General features: G+C 39.1%; 1 protein-coding gene across 1 annotated transcript in view; it reads left to right on the top strand.

Moving 5' to 3' along the window:
• Positions 1–15510: 15510 nt before the first annotated feature.
• LOC120543300 (heat shock 70 kDa protein 4-like) overlaps positions 15511–24047 on the top strand; it is a 42722-nt gene continuing 34185 nt past the window's right edge. The window contains exons 1-3 of the mRNA XM_039776336.1: positions 15511–15935; positions 23779–23836; positions 23954–24047. The exon at positions 23954–24047 is cut by the window's right edge and continues 47 nt beyond it. Of these exons, the coding sequence (XP_039632270.1) occupies positions 15829–15935; positions 23779–23836; positions 23954–24047 (259 nt within the window). The 5' untranslated portion in view covers positions 15511–15828. The remainder of the gene's footprint in view (positions 15936–23778; positions 23837–23953) is intronic.

Raw genomic sequence — 24047 nt, 5'->3', positions numbered from 1 at the left:
GCATTTTTCTTTTCTGATGTGCGAAAGAACAAAAGGAAAAAAGTAATTGTTTTATGTTTTTCATTTTTCCCTTTCAAGTTAAAAATCAAATAAGTGTCTCTTTTTCTTTTTTAAATGATATTTTCTGAATTTGTCATTAAAGTAGAACATCGTAAACTAAACTTCATCTTAAAATGAATATTTAATTTACTAGATTTTCTCAAACCCCGTCATAAGGTAATGTAGCACATTAAATGCTTTGTGTTAAGTGTTCCCCGAGCCATGTTAATCGGTATGTGCTTCTTAAACTGATTTCCTCTTGCACTAAGACGTGGCGCAGGCAATGATCATCACACAGAATACATGTACATTATTTTCATGATATTCCTGCTCCCTGAACATTTAGAATGCTAAGATAAATACATGATATAATTTTCATGATATTTTACTGACAAAATAAATTTTCAATCGATTTTTCTTTAAACTTCTAATGTCTCAAATGAATGTTTCTGGTAAACATAGCATTAAAGCAAAGCAATGCCATTCTGCAGTAATCCTACAGAGCTCCTGGACTTTTTCAAAAGAGGAAAGGAAGAGACATTGGAGCTTCACACTTGAGATCAGTCTTTAAAGCTCCATCCTGACAGTCTTCATCAGCTGTGGTGCGCGCTATAGTATGGAAGTTGCTTCTGTTGTCACACCTGAAAGAGATTCGCGCGACAGAACACAATTGAATACAAACAATAGGAATGTGTGAAAAATCGGTTGCATGACAAATATAGAACCCAATACAAACAATAGGGATGCATTTAAAAACAATCGCGTGTGACAAAATTGAACCTCTTGTTAATGCACACCAGCTGCGTCAAAGAAAAAACAAAACCACATGCCAGAAAATCGACAGACCTTCTAGTAATCTAAGCTTGCGCCAGTAGGAATACTTGTATGGAGGATGATATATGGATGGCTGGCCCAGATGTGCACAGGTGCCATGACATAACTAAGTAGATAATTCAGAGTTTGCTCTCAGGTTGTGCCATATATTCTTGTTCTTTTTTGTCTTCAGTGCATCAGATGTTAGTAGAGGTTTCAAAAACACTAAAGACCAAATCTGAGGGAATGAGGGATGAAAAATCAGTTTCAGTCATATCAGTAAACAGGTGACACTGAGTGTTTTAAAAGGAAAAACAAGATAAAGGTAATAGAGAATGGAAAGGGAAGAAATAAAACTATTTTTTCAAATAACATAAAGCAACGCAAGGTTCAGTAGATGTCTTTGGGTGGACTTCTTGGCCAATATCCAAAATTTGCCCACCAAACCCATTTGTAAAACATCATATTTCACATACGTTTATAGGCTTTTACTGAACCTGTTTTACTTATTAAAACTTAAAATAAAGAAATAACCTGACTCAAATTTACTTTTTGTCAAGAAGAGTGCAATGTGTCATTATTTTACCTGGACAGCAATTCCCTGAGATTCTGGACGACAACTTTCAGAGTTCTTGGTTACAAAGTGACAACAAACAATTTCAGCTTTAGTGTTTTCTTTGAACTTCTCAGGTATAATTTGAGAAAAAGTGTCTTGATGGTTTCATGCGTCTTTAAAAGTTTTTGGGTGTTGAATTCCTCAACTCAAAACGTATTTTTAGTTGTCAATTAGGACTTTTTTTTTATTGTTTTCACACTATCACTGAACATCAATATTTTATTTTAATGATGCTTTGTTTGCATTTTAAAATTTCCAAATACTGAAATCTAGAGCCAAGAATTGATATTTGGGTTCAGAAGGAATGGCCAGCTAGAAAAAAAAGCTTGATACCAAAAATAGCATCAGACCAGCTTGGTGGATCTAGATTAAGCGCTTCTACCATTCCTTCATATTTAGTTTGCTACAATGAAGCAGTCTGTCAAAGTCCCATCAATTGGCGGTGCCTGTTTAAATTATTTTTGACAAACATTTACCAGTTTGTCTGAGTCTAAATTTAAAGAGGGTAGTTTTGCCGGACCTGATAGTAGAACACAGATTTCAAATGCAGCACTAGATGGTTCGATAAATGATGGAGATGAATGGTGGAATGTGTGTGTCCCGACTGCAGATCCAGTCAAATGTACGGAACGTTCAGGTGTCCCCATATAAATCAATGGTGTTCAGTTGCTTCAGAGCAACGACACTGCCAATGCAGTGTAATGCAGTGAGGAGTGCAAACGTCTATACATGGGAGAGATGAAACAACCACTCACACAGCTTTACGTGAGTTTGAACACATACATGAATGGGTCCTGCGATGAAGTGGTCCCCTGTTCTGTACTGCTTCCTTCCTTGCACCCAGTGCTGAATGGATTTGCTCTACATTACCACCCGACTCCAAATTTGTATTTGAGAATGTTGTGTTAAAAAGTGGCTTTGAGAATTATACGTTGCTATACTCTTGAAAGCCATTTACTTGAGACAACCTTGTTTACAAGGATAGCGCCGCTCAATGCACAACCATCTCAGAAAAGCTGCCAAAGTTTATAACCTTAGTGCCTGGATGTGCGAAAAAATGTCCTCCAAATCATAAAGAATTAACAACTTATTCTTTACTGATAATATCTACCTGTCTTTGATTAAATCACGCACGTTCCCTCATTTCCTTTTTGTCACGTATCTTCCCTCTGGACTACTGAGAGCACGGACAGCTCATGCTACAAGCCTCTCTCCTGGCTGCAAATTAGAAAAGTAACATCAACAGGAACAGTCATGTCTCACTTGCATTTTCCTGAATTAATGGAGTTCTGGAATTGGGTGCTGTTTGTTGAGGGAAAGACGTTGCAGTTCATGAAGGCATCTGCACTTTATTGTGTAGTGTGCACTCTACCACCAGGACAAGCCAATCAATCGCAAGAAGGAATGTTGTGTAGCGTGACCCTAGCATAATGGTGCTCTGTAATATAAAGCACAGATTGAAGGAGTGAATTCTGAAGTGCTCACAAAAACATTTCCTTTTCTTCTCTATTTCTAGGTAGGTCATATTGAAGGAGATTTAACCAGTTGGGACAGTTTCCCAGTCAGCCGTGTCTAGAGTGTGTCTGAACAGCCACAAAAGCATGAAATGGGATTCTGAGAGATGTTTATGCATCATTACTGGACAATGATATGGGATTTAAACCAGCACCTCTCAGAGTGACACTCCTCAAAGTATCGAATTCTCAACTAATTGCTGATCATTAAGGGACCAGCAGCTTGGAAAACCAGCACAAACCTTCCACGGTCTCATAAAAGACAGCTTCATAACAAGAAAGATGAGAAGCCAGGTGTAATTTAAAGTGAGCTCTACGTGTGGTACGACCTCTGTCTGCAGTTAAATGGTCTCCATTTGTTGGCCCTTCAAGGATTATGTTAGTAGCATGAAGAAGTAAACTTATGTCAGACTTTGACTAGTTTTGCTTAAGGACTAAGTTGGCCGGGCACTGCCCCCTTCTCTCCAGAGACTGTGACAAATAGGTTAAAGGGGACATTGACCCTTTTTGAATTTGGAAATTCTGCAGATCAAAGCTATCTATATAAGAAACTCGCAACCCATGTAGAGGAAGGGAGCAGGAACGTAAAAGTGTCCAGAAGAGCTTGCTCCTTTTATACTGTACAAACACACTGCAGAGCGAATGTTGTGTTTACCTCTGCCGAATTAAACCTGACCACAGGGAAATTTCTTCACAGTTCTTATAAAAACACTCCCGTGAACTGAGGGTAAAGACGCTTTTAAACTGTCTCTATTGCATTCCTTAAGCTGACGTCACCATACCACTTTCCTGTCATAGGCTTCATTTATATAATAAGAAAATTATATCTTGCTGTGGACGGCCACTGCGCAAGCTCTTTCCGCTAGTGAGGCACCCCGAGCACCCCTCTCATAGGGCTCTGTGACTCACTACGGTAAATCCAGTCTGATTTGACTTAATGGTGTCACGTTGCCGGACACAAAGTTAGGCCCGTGTGTGTGCCAGACACGATGGAGAGGGAGAACTGAACTGGAACTGGAATGTATGCAGTTCCCACAAACGGGGAAGAAGAGAAATGGCTACAAGAAAAGAAGGGCAGTAAAAGGTTTGGATTGCACTCTAATTCATTTCAGCGCAAGTAGGGCGACACCAACTTTACTAGGCTGAAAGGAGTGTGGACTGCAGGATTTGGCCCTCCAATTTATGGGCCATGAATTTGCTTAGTGGTTGTTACATCTCTCCCATGTACAGACGTTTTCACTCCTCACTGCATTACACTGCATTGGCAGTGTTGTTGCTCTGAAGTAATTGAACAACATTTATTTATATGGGGACATCTGAGCGATCCGTGTATTTGACTGGATCTGCAGTCGGGACACACACAATCCCCCTTTCATCTCCATTATTTATCGTACCATCTAGTTCTACATTTGAAATCTGTGTTCTACTTTCAGGTCCGGCAAAACTACCCACTTTAAATTTAGCATCAGACAAACCTGCAAATGTTTGTCAAAAATAATTTAAACAGGCTCTACCAATTGATGGGACTTTGACAGACTGCTTCATTGTAGCAAACTAAATATGAAGCAATGGTAGGAGCACTTAATCTAGATCCACCAAGGTGGTCTGATGCCATTTTTGGCACCAAGCTGTAACTTTTTTTTCTAGCTGGCCATTCCTTCAGTGCCCAAATATCAATTCTTGGCTCTGTGGTCCCCTTTCCAGAGAAAATCTGGGAATTGTGTGAATCCTGACTGAGGACTCGGTAAGATACACACAGAAATTTCAGGTCTCCACTCGAACCAATGATGCTCAAAGTAGTTCAAAGCTGTTAAAAAAAGGCTTGCTTTAAAAATAGATTTCAATATTCAGAAATATTAAAATTTACAGAATGCATCATTAAAATAAAATATTGATGTTTTGTGATAGTGTGAGAACAATAAAAAAAATTACTAATTGACCGCTAAAAATCTGTTTTATGTTGGGGAATTCAGCACCCAAAAACTTTTACAAACACATGAAACGATCCAGGCAGTTTTTTCAAATTATACCTGAGAAGTTCAAGGAAAACCCTAAAACTGAAATTGTTTGTTGTCAGTTTTAAAACTAAGCACTCTGGAAGCTGTCCTCAAGAATCTCAGGGAATTGCTGTCCAGGTAAAATAATGACACATTGCACTCTTCTTGACAAAAAGTAAATTTGAGTCAGGTTATTTATTTATTTTCAGTTTTTATAAGTAAAACATGTTCAGTAAAAGTCTATAAACCTATATGAAATATGATGTTTTAAAAAATTGGTTTGGTGGGCAAATTATTTTGGATATGGGCCAAAAAGTCCACCCAAAGGCACCTAATGAATCTTGAGTTGCTTTATGTTATTTGAGGATATAGTTTTATATCTTCTCCTTCCATTCTCTATTACCCTTTCTTGTTTTTCCTTTTAAAACACTATGTCACCTGTTTACTGATATGACTGAAACAGATTTTTCATCCCTCATTCCCTCAGATTTGGTCTTTAGTACCTCTACTAACATTTGATGCACTGAAGACAAAAAAGAGCAGGAGTAACTGGCACAACCTGAGAGCAAACTCTGAATTAGCTACTTATTTATGTCATGGCACTTGTGCACATGTGAGCCAGCCATCCATACATCATCCTCCATACAAGTATTCCTACTGGCGCAAGCGAAGATTACCAGAAGGTGTTTCGATTTTCCAAGAAGCGTTTTTTTTTTTTTTTGGGACACAGGTGGTGTGCATTAACAGGATGTTCAAATTTGTCGCGCGACTGAATTTTGACGTGCACGATTATTTTTTGACGCATGCGATTGAATTCTGTTGCGCGCGATTATTTCATGCCGCTCACGACTGTTTCTAAACGCGTCCCTATTATTTGTATTGTGTACTATTTTTGTCATGCCGCCGATTTTTAAAGCATCCCTATTGTTTATAGTGAGTTGTGTCTTTCAGGTGGGACAACAGAAGTGGTTTCCATGCTATAGCGTGCACCACTGCTGATGAAGGAGGATGGGACTGTCAGGATGGAGTTTTAAAGACCGATCTCAAGTGTGAAGATCCGACGTCTCTTCCTTTCGTCTTCTGAAAATGTTCAGGAGCTCAGCGGGCTTACTGCACAATGGCACTGCTTTGCTTCAACGCTACGTTTACCAGGAACATTCATTTCAGACATTAGAAGATTAAAGAAAGCGCGATTGGATCCAAGTCGTTAGCTTAAAAGCACAACGCCTAGTTGAAGCGCCACTGTAGGGGTGGGCAAACTACGGCCCGCGGGCCACATCCGGCCTGTTGGTCTTTTTAATCCAGCTCGACGAAGAATTGTACAGAATTGCCCAAATCAAATCATATAATTATGACAGCATTCATTTGACCTTGTCCTGTAATGCTTCTCGTTCCACCAGGTGGCGCATTAGGCGCCGTGATACATTGACTTGATTTTGCAGAGCCAGGGTCACTCTCTGTTACTACTCTGCTACTGCTCTGAACCCATCTGTAACTATGAGTGGGTCAAAGAAAAGAAAAGTCGACAGTGAGTGCCGAGTGTTTAATAAGGAATGGACAACTAAATACTTTTTCACTGAAGTCCAGTCAAAGGCTGTACAGGTATGTCTTAATTGCCAAGAAACCGTTGCGATTTTAAAGCAATACAACATCAGCCGTCACTTTTCCACCAAGCATGCTAATTATGCTAACAACCAGTCAATGCAAGAACGGACGACTACCGCTCCTGTTGGCAGCTAGTTTACAGGTTCAGCAAAACACCTTCATCCGACAAACTGCCATCCAAGAATCAAGCACGAAGGCAAGTAATGTGCTGGCATTCAAATTAGCAAAGACCAGCAAGCATTTCTCCAAAGTGGAGTTTCTCAAAGAGTGCATGGTAGAGACAGCAGGTATCTTGTGACCTGAGAGCAAGAACACATTTGAAAAAATTAGCTTATCACGCAGGACAGTGACTCGCCGTGTTGAGCTAATTGACGAACACTTAGCTAGCAAGTTAAACAAAAAAGTAAAGTCATTTACATTATATTCCTTGGCACTGGACGAAAGTAATGACATAAAGGACACCGCTCAGTTTTTAATTTTTATCAGGGGGATTAATGACAATTTTGAGATAACGGAGGAGTTTTTGGCCATGGAACCCCTAAAGGGGAAAAGGCGGGGAGATGACTTGTATGACAGCGTGTCGGGGGTCATCAATAGGCACAATCTACCTTGGAGTACGCTCGTCAACGTTACCCCAGATGGATCGCCAAATCTGACTGGAAAAAAACGTCGGGTTGCTCAAAAGAATGGAGGAGAGGGTGAGGGAGAGGACAACCCTGAGCAGGAGGTAATTTTCTTACTCTGCCTAATCCACCAGGAAGCACTGTGTAAATCCGTATTGCAGCTTGACTACGTAGTGAAGCCAGTTGTAAAACCACGTTAACTTTATTCGAGCGAGGGGACTTAAGCATCGTCAGTTTATTACGTTTCTTGAAGAAATTGACGCTGATCACCAGGACTTGCTTTACCACTCCAATGTCCGCTGGATAAGTTTGGGGAAAGTATGTCGACGAGTGTGGGAGCTCAAACAGGAGATTATCTCATTTTTGGAGCTACTTGAGAAAGCTAACGATTTTCCTGAGCTGAGTGACACAGATTGACTTTGTGACTTAGCTTTTGCTGTGGACATAGTGACACATGAATGAGCTTAACGTGAAGCTACAAGGGAAAGACCAGTTTGTGCATGAAATGTACACAAACGTCAGAGCCTTCAAAACCAAGCTAGCTTTATTCTCAAAGCAAATGTCAAATAACTCATTCGTTCATTTAACCGCACAGGCTACGCTACGCTCGACTTGTGAAAAAATACAGGAAATCACTGGACGACCTGCATGGAGAATTCTGCCGTCGGTTCTCAGATTTTGGAAAAATGTACAAGTCACTTCAGCTGGTGTCATGTCCCTTCGCACAGGACCCTAAAACGGCGCCACGGGAGTTGCAGTTGGAACTGATTTATCTCAAATGTGACACCGTCTTAAAAGGAGAAGTTCAGCTCTCTTAAACTGGATGAGTTTTATGCTTCATTAAGCGCAGCCAAATTTCCAAACATCCACAAGATGGCACAGAGGATGCTGGTGTTGTTTGGCTCAACGTATGTGTGTGAACAGACTTTTAGTCTGATGAACACCAACAAAGCACCCCACAGATCCCAGTTGAGCGATGAACACCTCAGATCTGTTCTGAGAATTGCCACAACAAAACTAACACCAGACTTCAATGCACTGGCAAAAAAGGGTTATCAACAACTGTAATGACTTTTCTATGTTTATATTTAATATGTAAGCATCTAGTGCTGGCCCAGCCCGTCTATCAAATTTTAAAAGTCAATGTGGCTCCTGAGCCAAAAGCTTTGCCCACCCCTGGGTTAGACTTTCTCTCGATTATTTCATGGACTTTTACACAGGTGCAGTGCCGGGTCAAGCCAAGCACAGAAGTACTGGCTTTTCAGAACAGGGTGGGAAGCGCGATTACAAGCCAGATAAAGGCCACGTTACATGCGATCCACAGTGCGTCTTTGAGAGAGCGTGTCCACAACAGATTAAAGAAAAAAGAATGTACTTCTGCTCAACTGAGCGCCACAGGACTGAACTGAAAAGAAGCGAGGGTTATGACATCTGAGCTGCGGCCGACACGCTGAAGCGCGAAAGACTAAAACGATCGACGTGTTTCTCTGTATTTATGGTAAGTAAACGCCTTCGTAAAGGTTATGCACTTCCTATGCAGTAAACATAAGTATCATTTCAGTTATGAAGTTAATAGCCTGTCCTGAAGTGCGAAGAAAGAAAACAAAAAAAAAAAAAAAACAATCTTGCACTGGATGGATGCTAATGTATCCTAGTTTGCATAGGCAGATGAAGAGTGTTAAGATGGACTCATGGGTAAATACACAGGACTATATAATTCTGTTGCATTTTACAGTAAATTAAGAAAGTAAGCTTATTTGTGAGAATACCTTATGTTATCGTTATATGGGGTGACTTGGACAATTAAAATCTGACAGATAAAAAAATAACACACACTATCCATATAAAGTCAGGCAGTTGCAGGTACTTTAAATACATTAGTTTCTGGATTAAGTAGGATGGTTCGTGTGCTCTCTTTTTCTATCGGTACTTTCTATCTCCAAATGATTTTTTTCTCATTCACTTGCAACGGATATTCGACCGCCTTAATAGCAGTAGCACATAAAACCAAACGCTTCTTATTTAAACATGCCTTTCAGAATCCCTAGAAAATTTTCACCAGGAAAAAAATGTCACATTTATCCATCACCAAGAAGCAATTTTCGCTTCGATCATTTTTGTTACTTGTTTTTTATTATGCAAAACACGTTTGTCAAAATACATATACGTCTATGGTTTAATTTTTTTAAGAAATGCTGGGGGGAATCTTTTATATATACCAACTGAGCTTCTACCTCGCGTTGCTTTCTTCCAGTTTACCACAATGTTTCCTTACTTCTCCTTCCTTTATCAATTTTTCATTATCATTTCTGTTTTGTTTTTTTTTTGTCTTGTAGAACAGTGCTGACACCTGTTCACTGAAACCGAGTCTTCATCCCTCACCCCCTTCGAATTGGGACTTCAGTGTTTTCGGAACCTCTCCTTGTATGTTGGAATATTTCAGGCAAAATGTAAATAAATACAAGAGCAAATATGCAAATAAAAAAGTAATGACAAATGTCACAATAAATCATGAGAAGGGCACTTAGTATGAACGCAATAAATAAATGTGCCACAGAATATGTTTGTTTATTTTTTATTCACTTATTTAATTTTGTCTGTAATATTACTCTGAAGGCTGCCAGGAAAATAGGGCTTGAATTTAAAGCTGTCACTTTCATTCTTCCATGTCCCCGAGTCTGCGAAGCTTACATGAGAGAAAGCAAAGCAGCTTTGCATGAGTCTGAACGCATGCATGAATGGGTCCTGCGATGAATTGGTCCCCTGTCCTGTACTGCTTCCTTTTTTGTACACAGTGAACACAATTTGAGAATGTTGTGTTAAAAAGTGGTTTTGAGAATTATATGTTGCAATACTCTTGAAAGTCATTCACTTGAGACAACCTCGTTTACAAGGATAGCGCCGCTCAAAGCACAACCGTCTCAGAAAAGCTTCCAAAGTTTATAACCTCAGCGCCTGGATGTCCGCAAGTGTCCTATCATGTTGAATTAACGAATTGATTTATTCTTTACTGATAATATCTACCTGTCTTTGATTAAATCTTGCACGTTCCCTCGTTTCCTTTTTGTCATGTATCTTCTCTCTGGACTACTGAGAGCACGGACAGCTCGTGCTACAAGCCTCTCTCCTGGCTGCATATTAGAAAAGTCACGTCAACAGGAACAGTCGTGTCTCACCTGCGTTTTCCTCAAACAACGGAGTTCTGGAATCGGGTGCTGTTCGTTGGGGGAAAGATGTTGCAGTTCATGAAGGCATCTGCACTTTATTGTGTAGCGTGCACTCTACCACCACGAAAGCCAATTGATCGCAAGAAGGAATTTTGTGTAGCGTGAGCCTGGCATAATGGTGCTCTGTAATAAAAAGCACGGATTTAAAAACATTTCCTTTTCTTCTCCTTCATTTCTAGGTAGGTCATATTGAAGGAGATTTAACCAGTCCGGACTCTTTCCCAGTCAGCCGTGTCCAGAGTGTGTCTGAATAGCCATCCGAGCATGAAAGGAGATTCTGAGAGGTGTTTATTCATCATTGACAATGATATGGAATTTAAACCAGCACCTCTCAGAGTGACACTCCTCAAAGTATCGATGTCTCAACTAATTGCTGATCATTAAGGGACCAGCAGCTTGGAAAACCAGCACAAACCTTCCACGGTCTCATAAACGACAGCTTCATAACAAGAAAGATGACGAGCCAGGCATAATTTGAAGTGAGCTCTGCGGTACGACCTCTGTCCGCAGTTAAACGGTCTCCGTTTGTCGACCCTTCAAGGATTACGTTAGTAGCATGGAGAAGTAAACTTCTGCGAGACTGTGTCTAGTTCTGCTTAAGGACCGAGTTGGCCGGGTACTGACCCCTTCTCCCCAGAGATTGTGACAAATAGGTTAATGGGGACGTTGACCGTTTTCGAATCTGGAAATTCTGCAGGTCAAAGCTACCTATATAAGAAACTCTCAACCCACGTAGAGGAAGGGGCCAGGAACATAAAAGTGTCCAGAAGACCTTGCTCTTTTTATACTGTACAAACACACTGCAGAGCGAATGTCTGCCAAATTAAACCTACTGCAGGGAAATTTCTCCACAGTTCTTATAAAAATACTCTTGTGAACTGAAGGTGAAAACGCTTTTAAATTGTCCCTACTGCGTTCTTTAAGCTAACGTCACCATACAGCTTTTCTGTCATAGGCTTCATTTTTTATAAGTAGAAAATGATATCTTGCCGTGGATAGCCACTGCACAAGCTGCTTCCGCTAGTGAGGCACCCCGAGCACCCCTCTTATAGGGCTCTGTGACTCACTACAGCGAATCCAGTCTGATTTGACTTAATGGTGTCGAGTTGCCGGACACAGAGGTGGGCCCGTGTGTGTGCCGGACATGATGGAGAGGGAGAACTGAACTGGAACTGGAATGTATGCAGTTCCCACAAATGTGGAAGAAGAGGAATGGCTACAAGAAAAGAAGGGAAGTGAAAGGTTTGGACCGCACAAAGAGATAAGCAGTTCATTGGACTTTGGGGCCAACAAGAGCTTGCCTGAGACTGTGGACAGCATGTCCGGTAAGTGCCCGTTTAGTCTCCAGGCTAACTATTGAAGTTGTCTCTGATCGTCTGTCAAAATGAGACAAAGTTCTGATATTTTAGTGGCGTAAATAGGACACTTGGAGCTGTAATAAAAATGCTTTATGTGTGGGAATCGTGCCATCAGTCACTCCTGGCGATTCCTAGTCGTATAGTTCAACACTGTCAGAGGTTACAAGATTCAGCAGTTGCCATCATTAAATATGACAGGCCCTCTAACTCTAATTCATTTCAGCTCAACTAGGGAGACATCAACTTTACTAGGCTGAAAGGAGGGTGGACCGCAGCATTTGACCCTCCAATTTATGGGCCATGAATTTGCTTAGTGGTTGTTTTATCTCTCCCATGTACAGACGTTTTCACTCCTCACTGCATTGGCAGTGTTGTTGCTCTGAAGTAATTGAACACCATTGATTTATATGGGGACAACTGAGCGATCGTGCGTTTGACTAGATCTGCAGTCCGGACACTCACAATCCCCCTTTCATCTTCATCATTTATCCAAACATCTAGTTCTGCATTTGAAATCTGTGTTCTATCAGGTCCGGCAAAACTACCCACGTTAAATTTAGCCTCAGACAATCCCGTTTGTCAAAAGTAATTTAAACAGGCTGCGCTAATTGTTGGGACTTTGACAGACTGCTTCAATGCCATGCTGAGCCTGGTGAGAATTTTCTTGGGATTCTGGAGGGCACATTTAAGAGCGCTGGATAAGATGCGTTTGCTTGTATGTGCTATTGCTGTTAAGGCGGTCGAATATCCGTTGCATGTGAATGAGAAAAACACAATATTAATTTGAGATATAAAGTACCGATAGAAAAAAATATCACACTATCCTCATTACTTAATCCTGAAGTTTACGTCCAGTAACAAAGTATTTTAAGTACCTGCAATTGCCTAACTTTATATTGATGGTGTGTGAGTTCTTGTATCTGCCAGATTTTAATTGTCCAAGTCACCCCATATACATGTAATATGCGATAGCATAAGATGTTCTTACAAACAAACTTACTTTCTTAATTTAATCTAAAATGCGACAAAATTAAATAGTCATGTGTATTTACCAATGAGTAAGCTACATCTTAACACTCTTTGTCTGCCTATGCAAACTAGGATACATTAGCATCCAATCAGTGCACCATTTTTTGGCGTCTCTTTGCATTTCGAGACAGGCTTTTAAATTCATAAATGAAATGATATTTATGTTTACTGCATAACCTTTACGAAGGAGTTTACTTACTATAAATACTGACAAACACGTCGATCGTTTTAGTCTTTCGCGCTTCAGCGTGTCGGCTGCCGCTCAGATGTCATAACTCTAGTTTCTTTTTAGTTGAATCCTGTGGCGCTCTGTTGGACAGAAGCAAATTATTTTTTCTTTAGTCTGTTATGGACACGCTCTCTCAAAGATGCGCTGTGGATCGCATGTAATGTGGCCTTTACCTGGTTTACAATCGCGCTTCCCACCCAGTTCTGAAAATCCAGTAATCTCGTGCTTGGCTTGACCCGGCGCTGCACCTTTGTAAAAGTCCATGAAATAATCGAGAGAAAGTCTAACCTCAGTGGTTCTTCCGCGGGGTGTTGTGCTTTTATACGGAAGCCTATTAGGACCACGGTGAAGACACAAAATACGGACACTGTGAAGAAAAAAAAACTATGTCGAGAATAAAGTAGACATGTTGACTTTATTCTCGACATTTCCACTTTAATCTCGCCGTTTTTGCTGAGATTAAAGTCGTCATGTTGACTTTAATCTCGTAATTTGTCATTAAAGTAGAACATCGTAAACTAAACTTCATCTTAAAATGAATATTTACTATATTTTCTTAAACACCGTCATAAATAAATGTAGCACATTAAATGCTTTCTGTTAAGTGTTCCTCGAGTCATGTTAATTGATTTCCACTTGCACTAAGCGGATGCGCAGGCAGCGATCATCACACACAATACATTAATTTAATGATATTCCTGCTCCCTGAACATTTAGAATGCTGAGATAAACATGTGATATCATTTTCATGATGAAATGCATTAAAACATATGTTAATCACGTGGGGCACGGTGGCGTGGAGGCTGCAGTGCTCAGGGTTGGATTTAGACTTGGTAAGGCCCTAAGCTGTTTGAGACGTGGGGCCCTTTATAAGTCCAGATATCCCGGGTGTTCCCTGCCTTGAGTTTGCATGATTTTCTGGTGGGTTTACTCGGCGTCCTTCAGCTTCCTTTCAAAGTCATGTAGAATGTGGAGGTTTGTTATTGTATATTGACCCAGCTAGTGTATGTGTTGCTCGTATTCAACCTGCGATGTGCTGGCGCCCCATTCAAGATTTGCTCCTGCCTCGCACACGATGCTTGCCAGGATGGACGCAACCCTAAACGGATGGCATAATTAAACATGTATAAGAAAGTTTTTTTTTAAGTTCTGAACACTCCGTGGTCTAAGTTTTATAAGTAGTTTTAATTTCACAATTACGTTTATTGTGTGGTGTTTGGTTAAATGGAAAATAGAAAAAGGAAGGTAGTTTTGGTATGTCAAATACAGACAGCACGCGTGCAATAAAGAAAGCCCGCTCAGAAGAACATCCATTGAATCCTGTGTTCGTGTCTCCGTCCACCATATCACGAACCAAACATTTACATAATATTTCAGTTAAACCTGTGCGATACCCATTCATACATCCAGTTTTTTGGAGCCTCGTCACACCTGCCATAAAGTTCTCTACAGTGAAGGCAGACCTGGGGACCCCTTACGGCGAGGGAACAGCACCGTGCATGATTAATACATGCTTTAATGCACTTCATCATGAAAATGATATCAAGTATTTATCTTAGCATTCTAAACGTTCAGAGAGCTGGAATATCATGACGTGAATGTAATGTAGCGACCTCCGTGTTAGGCTCGAAAAGAGAACAAGTTAAAAAAAAAACTAACAGACGTAGTAAAGTCTCACAAAAGTTTTACTTTTATAATCAAGAAAAAGAACGGCGACTTCGTAACCCCAAACACAACCTTCCATCACCCTCTCCAACCCCTTGTACAACCAATACCCCGCTGTCAGTCTTCTGTGCTGTACTCCGCTCTCCTTCAATCGGACCCAACAGTCACTCAAAAAAAGAAAAGGCTTCAACCTGGCCGGGACGCTACAGTATTCTGTGCGGCGATCGCTGCCTGCGCCTCCTCGGTGCAAGATTAAGTCAGTTTAAGAAGCACGTTGCGATTAACAACTGGGTTGGGGAACATTGAACACAAGGCATTTAATGTGCAATATATTTAATATTTAATGTGTAATATAGTAAATTCGTTCGTAATTTCCTTTACGACTTTCTACTGACAAAATAAACTACGAGAATAAAGTGAAAATGTCGACTTTAATCTCGACATAAACGGCGAGAATAAAGTGGAAATGTTGAGAATAAAGTCAACGTGTCGAGATTATCCTCGTCATATGCGTCGAGATTAAAGTGGAAATGTGTAGTCATATAGTTTTTTTTCTTCACTGTGTCCGTATTTTTTTTCACCGTGGCCCTAATACGCTTCCGTAAATATACTGATTAATTAATGCTCCTGGTTCAAAATTTTTCACATGGTGTTGGTAAAATGTTCCACTCTACACTGAGAAGTCCAGGAAATCAGCTGCTAGGCCACAGACTCTCATTCTCTTCTTTTCAGTGTTCCAACGAAGGGTTAAAGAACAATCTAGAGAACTCGAGAAACGGGAGTTTAAACCTCGCGAGAACACAGCCGTGGGCCTGACGGCGAGATTTCACCAGGAGAGACAGTGTGCTACCGGCTTTTAGCAGTTAATTCAACCGCCGTGCTAAATAGAACCCATTAAGAAAGAAGGGTTAAGTTTAGATTAATTCTCACATACAGCTGCAAATATCATTTTTCAACTTTCATCTTTTCGCATAATCAACAGTAACGCTTTTTGAATTGAGGATATTTTGCTACACTTTTCGTGTTCAAATTTTGTATTTGCCATCTCTTTTTTTACGTGTGATTTTTATAAACGTCATTTGTCTCTTTGTTTTCTGTTATTAATTCTGAGACATGTCAGTGGTTGGTATCGATTTAGGATTTCAGAACTGCTATGTCGCGGTTGCCCGGGCTGGAGGAATCGAGACGGTGGCCAACGAGTACAGTGACCGCTGCACGCCGTAAGTATTACATTTTTAAAGTTTGTGCGTTTACAAAGTATTAAGGTTCAGTGGTTATTTTTCAACTAGGTTCCCGGGGTACGCGTGCCATCTGCGAACGAATCCCTCTTAGGTGAAGTAACCCCTCCAATATGGTTTGGATCGGGCCTGTCAGGTCACGCACGATGTCGGCCCGTTTATTCTTCCTCGCGTTAAAATAGAACTCATTCCGTGATTTTTTTTAAACATGATTTTTTTTGCAGTTCTACTTTGTATCAGTAGTATGATGCATTCACTGTCCGATATATTAGTTATTTCACTATTAATTTTATGTTTCGTTTAAATGCAGCGAAAGTTTCACAGATCATTTTGTTTTCTTCGCGATGTACGTGTAAGCGTGTATGTTCCTTTTAAATGTAAACGGAACGGGTACTGTATAAACTAAATTGCCGTACATAAGCAAAGTATACTTCTATATGTGAAAAATGCTGAGGTGTATCAAAAAATCTAACTTCACCGCAGTGGAGATCACTGAGCCTTTAATTGCTTTGGACTGTGGCATTAGGTTCAGCTCGAGTGACTCTGGAGCCCATTCATAATCTAAAAATATTCAACAATTATCCACACTTTGGCATTCTGTTACTTTTTTCCAGTTTGTGACTACGTAGTTTAAATTAAATGAATTACGAGTTAGTGTGTCTTGCAATTTATATATCGCCTGGGCCATGACTGGATCCGCTGTTACTTCAAAATTGATTATTTCAATTAAATTAACCAAAAAAAAAAAAAAATTGAATCATTAAGTGTACAAAATGTATTACAATTTTTAAATTAATCAAAGTGGCCACCTTTTGCTGATATAACAGCCAGACATTCTTGTGGCATGGCTTCTATAAAGGAAATCAAATATTGGTCAGAAAGATCTTCCAAACACTGTTGCATAAGTTCCCACAAATGTGATGCACTTGTAGGTTGCTTTCCTTTCACCCTTCTGTCCAAACTAACTCAGTGGGGTTTAAGTGTGGAGACTGTACTGTCCAGTCCAATCCATGTTTTGTAGCGTACCTTCTTGCTCTTTTCTTTTAACTTTGTTCTGACATAGACTGAAAGGTATATTTTGGGTCTTTGTATTGCTTGTAGGATGAACTCCTGATCTAGACACAGACCAGCAGGTATTGAGTGGTGCTGCAAAATGCAGTGGTAACCCTTTTGATTCAAAGTTCTAGTCACTCTGTGCAAATCACAACTATGCCTCTAGCAAAAGAACCCCAGACCATCACACTTACTCCTCCATGTTTGACAGTTAGTGTCTCGCACCAAGGAACCATCCTTTCACCAACTGGAAGGTGTACAAACACCCTGTATGATGAACCAAAGGTTTCAGATTTTGATTATTGGTCCATTAGATTTTCTTCCAGTCTGCAGTAGTCCACAGCCAGTATTTCATGGCCCAGGCAAGCCTCACTTTATTTTGTCCTTTAAGGAATGGCTTACTTACTGCAACTTGCCCTGTAAAATTTGCAGTAGAAATTCACCTCTTTGTAGTAGAAACTCACCCACAGAAACTTGTCATCTGATTGGGTTGGACCTTTGGGTCTGTGAGATCTCTTCCTATCAAAGTTTCTTCCAGTTTCTCATTGCCTTGGGATTTTTTTTTTTTTTTTTTTTTTTGGAATTTCATTAAATGAAAGGCCTACACTTCTAAGGGTAATAATGCTCAGTCTCTTTGCATGTGTTAATTGCCATTTTCTTGTCATTCTCACTGGAATGTACAACTTTCTACATTGCAGTATTTTCCAAGTTGTATATCAGAGGGTGAAGTAGCACAGTCTATTCCAGCAGTGTTTTTGAGTACTCTACAGATGCTGGGACTTCTGTGCGAATTGTTTGCTTAAACTTGAAGGCTTAATTTACTTTAACTTCTGCAGGACATCTACAAGTTGTAATCTATTAGTTGTTTTCTGAAGAAGGTCAGATTGTTATATTCTGACATTTCCCTTTTTCAGTTTTTGCTAACCTACACTTTAAACCTTTTGCATTTCAGCTGATTTTAATTTAATTAAAAAACGAGGTGTTCAAAAACTTTTGACTGGTTGTGTGTAAAAATATGTTAAGGGTCTGCTTCTTATGAGCAATTTACTCTTCAAGTTTGAGACGCTTGCTCATTCATAGTATTTAATATAGGTAAACATGCACTCAACTAAAGAGCATCATTACTATGGATGTTATAAAGGTAGTCTGCCTTCTTGCAACTTTCAGTTATGGCAAGTAACATTTAAAAGAGCAAAGTAAAACTCCCAAACCTGCTTAATCTATTTCTGGGTCATAGGGGATGGTTCCTATCTGTCTACTGGATGTAAATGATTCATTGAACTAATCTTATTCTTTGAAGTAAGAGCTTTAGTTTTACAAGCTCTCTGCTTCTGCTGTTCACTTCCTTGGCTCTCTGCTTCTGCTGTTCACTTCCTTGGCTATATTTGACTTTAGTCTTGTGCATGCCCTTAAATAAATTGTTCATTTATGTCTCTAGACTTCTTGGTTGACAACTTAACTGACATTTTTCTCTCAGGTGCAGATTGTGCTAATCAGACTCCAGTAAATAAGCCATTGTTTAGTCTAGGTTTATACCACTTATAAAATGCTGCTAAGGTGCCACCTCCTTTCTTCCAAGCATTTTAAAGCATCCTTTCAAATGTTAGTAAAGATTTACAGTACAATTGTGGCATATTAACAGTTGTTTAGCTTGTATAGAAAAATATTTTGGGAAACGAGTACTGTACATATAATGGTAAAACCATTTCATAAGTTATTTTTCCTCCCTACCAACCATGTAATTTTTAATGCCTTATGTAAGACCGGCTGGGCATAGCAAAGGTTGTGTTGTAATGGGTCTCTTGAGTGTGTGAGGTAAAAATAGCTAGCTGAATGATGAATGTGGTGATGTTTATGCTTCATTTTTAGTTCATTACATTGTGATTTAAAGTTTGTAGCTATCTGAATGCAATTTGTTTTAATTTGCCGTCTTTGTCTACTGTTTAAGTTGCCCGATTATATGAAGAGGGCAGTCTCATGGCTTACATCTGTATTCAGGAATGTTATTTGATATTGAATAGTGAACTTGCAAATATCTTTATATTGTAGGTTGTTCAAGTCTAATTTGTCTTGATCTTCAGACCTTTTGTGATTGATTTATATTAGACATAAAGCAAACTTGCCAGTTGTAGATGCGCACCTTTTAATTTTAGTCAAATTACTTTTCTTGCCATGTTTAGGTTACAACTATACTGACAAATTTCCTGTATGTACTACATTAATATAGATACAATATTAAAATATGCGTCCCATGTAAAGATTACTTCATGTGATGTGAATTTATACAGGGTATTGTACCTTTAATAACCATGCACCAACATTTAACGTTTTCTTTGTTCATGTACATCTTGTGCTGGATACATACATAACTCTGTACTTGTACTTTTGTCGAGTTCAACCATCCTTTGATCATTCAACAGCATTATGGGGCAGCTCACGCCATTAAACCTGGTCCCTTGCCAGGTTTGTCAGATGCACTGGCCATGTCTTGTTCTTTCTGCTCAAGCCAGATGGGACCATAATGCAATTTTAGCCTGATTTTTGAAGTTGCCGCTTTTTTTTGTTAGGTGAACTCCCCCTCTAGGTCTTTTCTATCTAAATTGGGGCTCCAAGAAGAGACAGGTATTAGGAATTCTAGATGCTGCCATTCTCAACACATGCCCCACATATTTCCAACATCTTAACGCTGAAGTTTCAGATAAAGTTTGGTTTATGGAACATAGTTTAATAGGATTTTAATTTGAAATACGGCCACATGGTGTATACCAATAAATTATTAAAAGCAAATATCTGTGTGTGACATCTACAATTGAATAATGTTTTATTTTAGAATATATTATGGTCTTCACTTGAGCAATTTGTATTTCATGTTACATCAAAAACATTGATTATTCAATTATTCAACCACAACTAAAACTTATTAAAATAATTAAGGGGCGATACACTTAAAGTGCTGGGTGTCCGTTTTTTTTTTTTTCCCCCCCTTGCACTGTGTTTTTAATTCTTTTTCATTAACCTTCACTGCTTTGAAATGAATCCACATTAATGTCAGACATATGACATACAATATAAAATGATTTCCACTGGCTATTGTTTGGTGTTTATTTATTTAGTTTATTTTTTTTTTTGCCATACATTGCTGGAGGTTGTGTGAAATTCATTGTGGCTTAGCTTCACTGCGATTGTCTGCAAAACACTTAACACACAAATGTTGCTCTCGCTACTACTTAGTTGTGAAAGAAAATGTACTGTGTCATAAGGGAGCAAGTTTGTATTATCTGGTGTATTTTGCTTATTGATTTTTTTTTTTATCAATGTTATGTGGATATTTTGGGAATTGCTTGCCTTCACCGTAATCACGCAAGCTTCACTCTGTTCTTGGAAATTCTTACATTTTAAAGTACTTTTAAATAAAGTGGAAAATAAGAATTTATTTCACACCTACACCTAAAAAAAAAAAAAGTCGTAGAATGCTTACATTTTTACTGTTAATGACATCTTCCTGCCTCATCAGGCAAATCAGGTTAAACATTGCCTTGATAATTTTAATCTATGGGAGCCACATTTGGCCTCAAGAGGTGTCCCGCTAAACAGCTAAATCACATGAAGGTGACATGTTGCTGTACACTCTCCCTCCCTAACCTATCATCTATGGGGGAGAAGTGAACGCTTTGGGTTCATCAGAAATTTCCATCTCCGGTTTTTGAAGGATTGTGACATTTTAGGGTCTCCTGATACCAAAAACATTGATATCTCAATGATGGGTGTCTGTCTGTCTATGTGTGTGTGTCTGTGTGTCTCAGTTTCTTGAGGACAGTCTAGAGCTAAAATGGCTGGACAGAAAAATACCAAACAAAACTTAAGCATGTTATGAGATGACAATGTGCGTTTTTGAGCCAAATTGTGCAAGAGAAAGAGTCACTCTAAAAGAGCCCTCAGATGAATTTTTGATATCTTGGTAATTATGGCAAATATTGTAATTCTTCAATTAATAATGAATTATTCTCTTCAATTGCTATTGTAATTACATATTTTATGATCAGAAAGGTCAGCATCAGAGTGGTAGGTAATAACTGAAATGTTACAGAATAGTTAGAGTAATTTGGTTCTTAGGGTGCAAAACCTACTGACGCTCATGTCCAACTTTTTTTTTTTTCGTATTTACAGTGAAAATATAATTCTTTTAGGGATGTAACAACTCGATTCATGATACTGGGTTTGCCATTCAATAACCCAAGATTTTTAAAGAAAATCTGAATGAAGAAAACCTATGATTGAAAAGCATTTTCTTTATTATTTATATCTGAGGCAATTCCTCTTCCATGCATTTCAGAATCAACAATGCATTTTCCTTTCCCCTACTTAGACAATATGGGAAGACTGAAAGTCTTCTGCACAATATATAAAAGAGCACATCACATTTTTAATACTATGCTTAATATACTACTTATTTTTTTTAAAGAAGTTTTTCATTCCCAAAAAAAGTATAGTGCCAAAATAGTACAAATAATCTAGTAATAGGACTGAATATAAACAATAAGAGCAAAGGTTATTCTCCTTTCTTAGTGTAGGGTATCACCAATTTTATTTTGGAACATAACCTTTTACACATTTTCAATTATGAACAGTGACCTTTAGGCATTCACAATATCTCCTGCAGTTGAAAAAACACATTCACTTGGAACTGAGTTTGTTGTAGTTGAGAGATATGTTTTGGCCAGTGGGGATAATAGTGGGTACTTTGGAGAATTTTCTCTCCTCCATTTCAAAGGACAGCACAGGAGTGCAATAGGGGGTCTCTTATGTACATGTCAATTTCTTGCTCTATCCCGCTAATGGGCATTGCCATTGATTCAGTTAAATAATCTCTAAGCCAGTCTTCCAGAATCGACTTTTGAGAGGTGGTAGTTCCAGCTCAGTATCATGTTGTTCTGCTCCCCTATCTTTTCTGTTCCCTCTGTTTTCTGGATCTACAATAACAGAGGTTACAAGGTTTTTTTTTAATAATAAAAAATACCACTTTAAGATTGTTTAATATCTACAGGTAAACTGTAACTAGTGGGGTCAGGTTTTAAGTTATAATTCCAACATCATATGTCCAGCATTTAATATGTGACTAGCCATTGAGGGTAAATGGGGCTGCGGGGGGTAGCATTGTAGGGTGGCTGCCTGTTGAATGGGGGCGGTGGTGGGCGATTCACTACCCGTCTTTGGCCGCACAGTGTTCATTTTCGGTGGGCGGATGCTGCAGGCAGCATACTGTAGTGTAAGTGAACCGTCCCTCGCTGCCCCCATTCATTCTCAATAGCAAGCCTGCTTGTACTGTTATGCATAGCAGGAAGTTGTCTCTTGTCAGTACATCAGACGTGTTGACGACGGGTGCCTTCCTGCTGTGATAGCGTGTACAGTGCTGTGCAGAAGAGCTCATCTTAACCTTTTGTCTTCACCCTTCAAGAATGTCTCTAAAACAAAAATCTAATGCAAGTGCTGGTGATACAGTAAAGAAGAGAAAAACCATCACCAGGGAAAATAAAGTAGAAATAATAAGGTCAGAGAGAGGTGAAACTCCATCATTCATTGGCAGAGCACTTGGTTACAGTCGGTCAACAATAGCATTTATTAAAATAATGTACCTGTTCCGACTTAAATACAAATTCAACTTAAGTACAAACCTACAGTCCCTATCTCGTATGTAACCCGGGGACTGCCTGTATTTTCAACCATCCAAAGAGGCATTTAGACTTAGTAAAATATCCAGAGGTGCTTGTCAAAAGTTGTATTGCACTGAACATGTCTTAGAAAAAGAATAGTAGTAAATATTTTTTGTAAATCAGCTGCACTTTCTGTTAATCTCTGTCCACTGACATGTTAGCTATATTGATTGTAATTGCATTGGTTATCTCAATCCACCCGCTTGCTTTTTTGCTGTAGGCAGTACCTCTAGCAGATGCATCTACAAGTGACATCTGACTCAAGTGTCCACTAGCTTTTTCAGTTTTACCTGAGGACGTGTAGAGTGCCAATCTTTGTTCCATACATTCATGGTATTCCAAAGCATGTTTGCAGCTAAGGTGGTGCAGCAAATTGCTCAAGCTCCCGCCTCCAGCGACAAATTTAGCTCAACAGCATTTGCAGTAAATGGTTGTTTAGTCCACATCTGACCTTTTAAAACCAAAGTATCTCCAGACAACAGACACGGGTCCTTTTTTCGGCAAAAGTTCTTCTGTGTCATCATGTTCAATTTTATCATCTGCTACAGCTTCAGTTTCGGAATGTTCTGTGTCCATTTTGACCGCTCAGTACATCCACTAATGTATGTACTCCGTTGTATGCATGTTTAGCGGTGTAGCAGTGAAAAGGTCCACCCTTAAACAGTTTCCTGCTGCGTCACGTTCCGAACGTTGTTTAGGCTATTTAAACAGGTTTTGCGGTATAAGAAAAATCCATATCATAAAAAAAGAAACTTTTCAGTATGAACCGGTATAACTCCCAGCACTACTGCAAAGCAACAAAATGTGAATATTTTGGAGGCAGAATGATTCTTTTCTATATACACTTTGTTTGGTGTTCTGTCCATATCTTGTTCCTGAATTTTTTTTTTTTTTTTTGGTTATTATAGACTTTAATTTCCCATGAACAAGATGTAGTAGGTTGAGTTAACATAATACTTAAGTTATCTCTGAAACTATTTTTAATTGTTTTATATTTTTTTATATTAGCATTTCCTCAGTAAGAATAGGTTGGTAATTTTATTTCCTTTATTTTCTCTAAGGGCTTGTGTATCCTTTGGCCCAAGGAATCGGAGTATTGGAGCAGCAGCTAAAACCCAGGCAAGTTATTTTTTCCCCCCAAATGAGAATGTCGTAAATTGTTCACTTTTTCACATCTATTTGACTTAGTGTATATTAGTATATGACCTTTTTCCTGTTTTGTTCATTCAAATCTAGGCAATCACAAATTGTAAAAACACTGTAATCGGATTTAAACAGTTCCACGGGCGTGCATATTCTGACCCATTCATTCAGTTGTCAAAGGATCATC

The sequence above is a fragment of the Polypterus senegalus genome, chromosome 13 (genome assembly GCF_016835505.1).
Source record: "Polypterus senegalus isolate Bchr_013 chromosome 13, ASM1683550v1, whole genome shotgun sequence".
NCBI lineage: Eukaryota > Metazoa > Chordata > Cladistia > Polypteriformes > Polypteridae > Polypterus > Polypterus senegalus.
The sequence above is the reverse complement of the archived record's forward strand: the minus strand, read 5'-3'. Positions and strand labels throughout refer to the sequence as shown.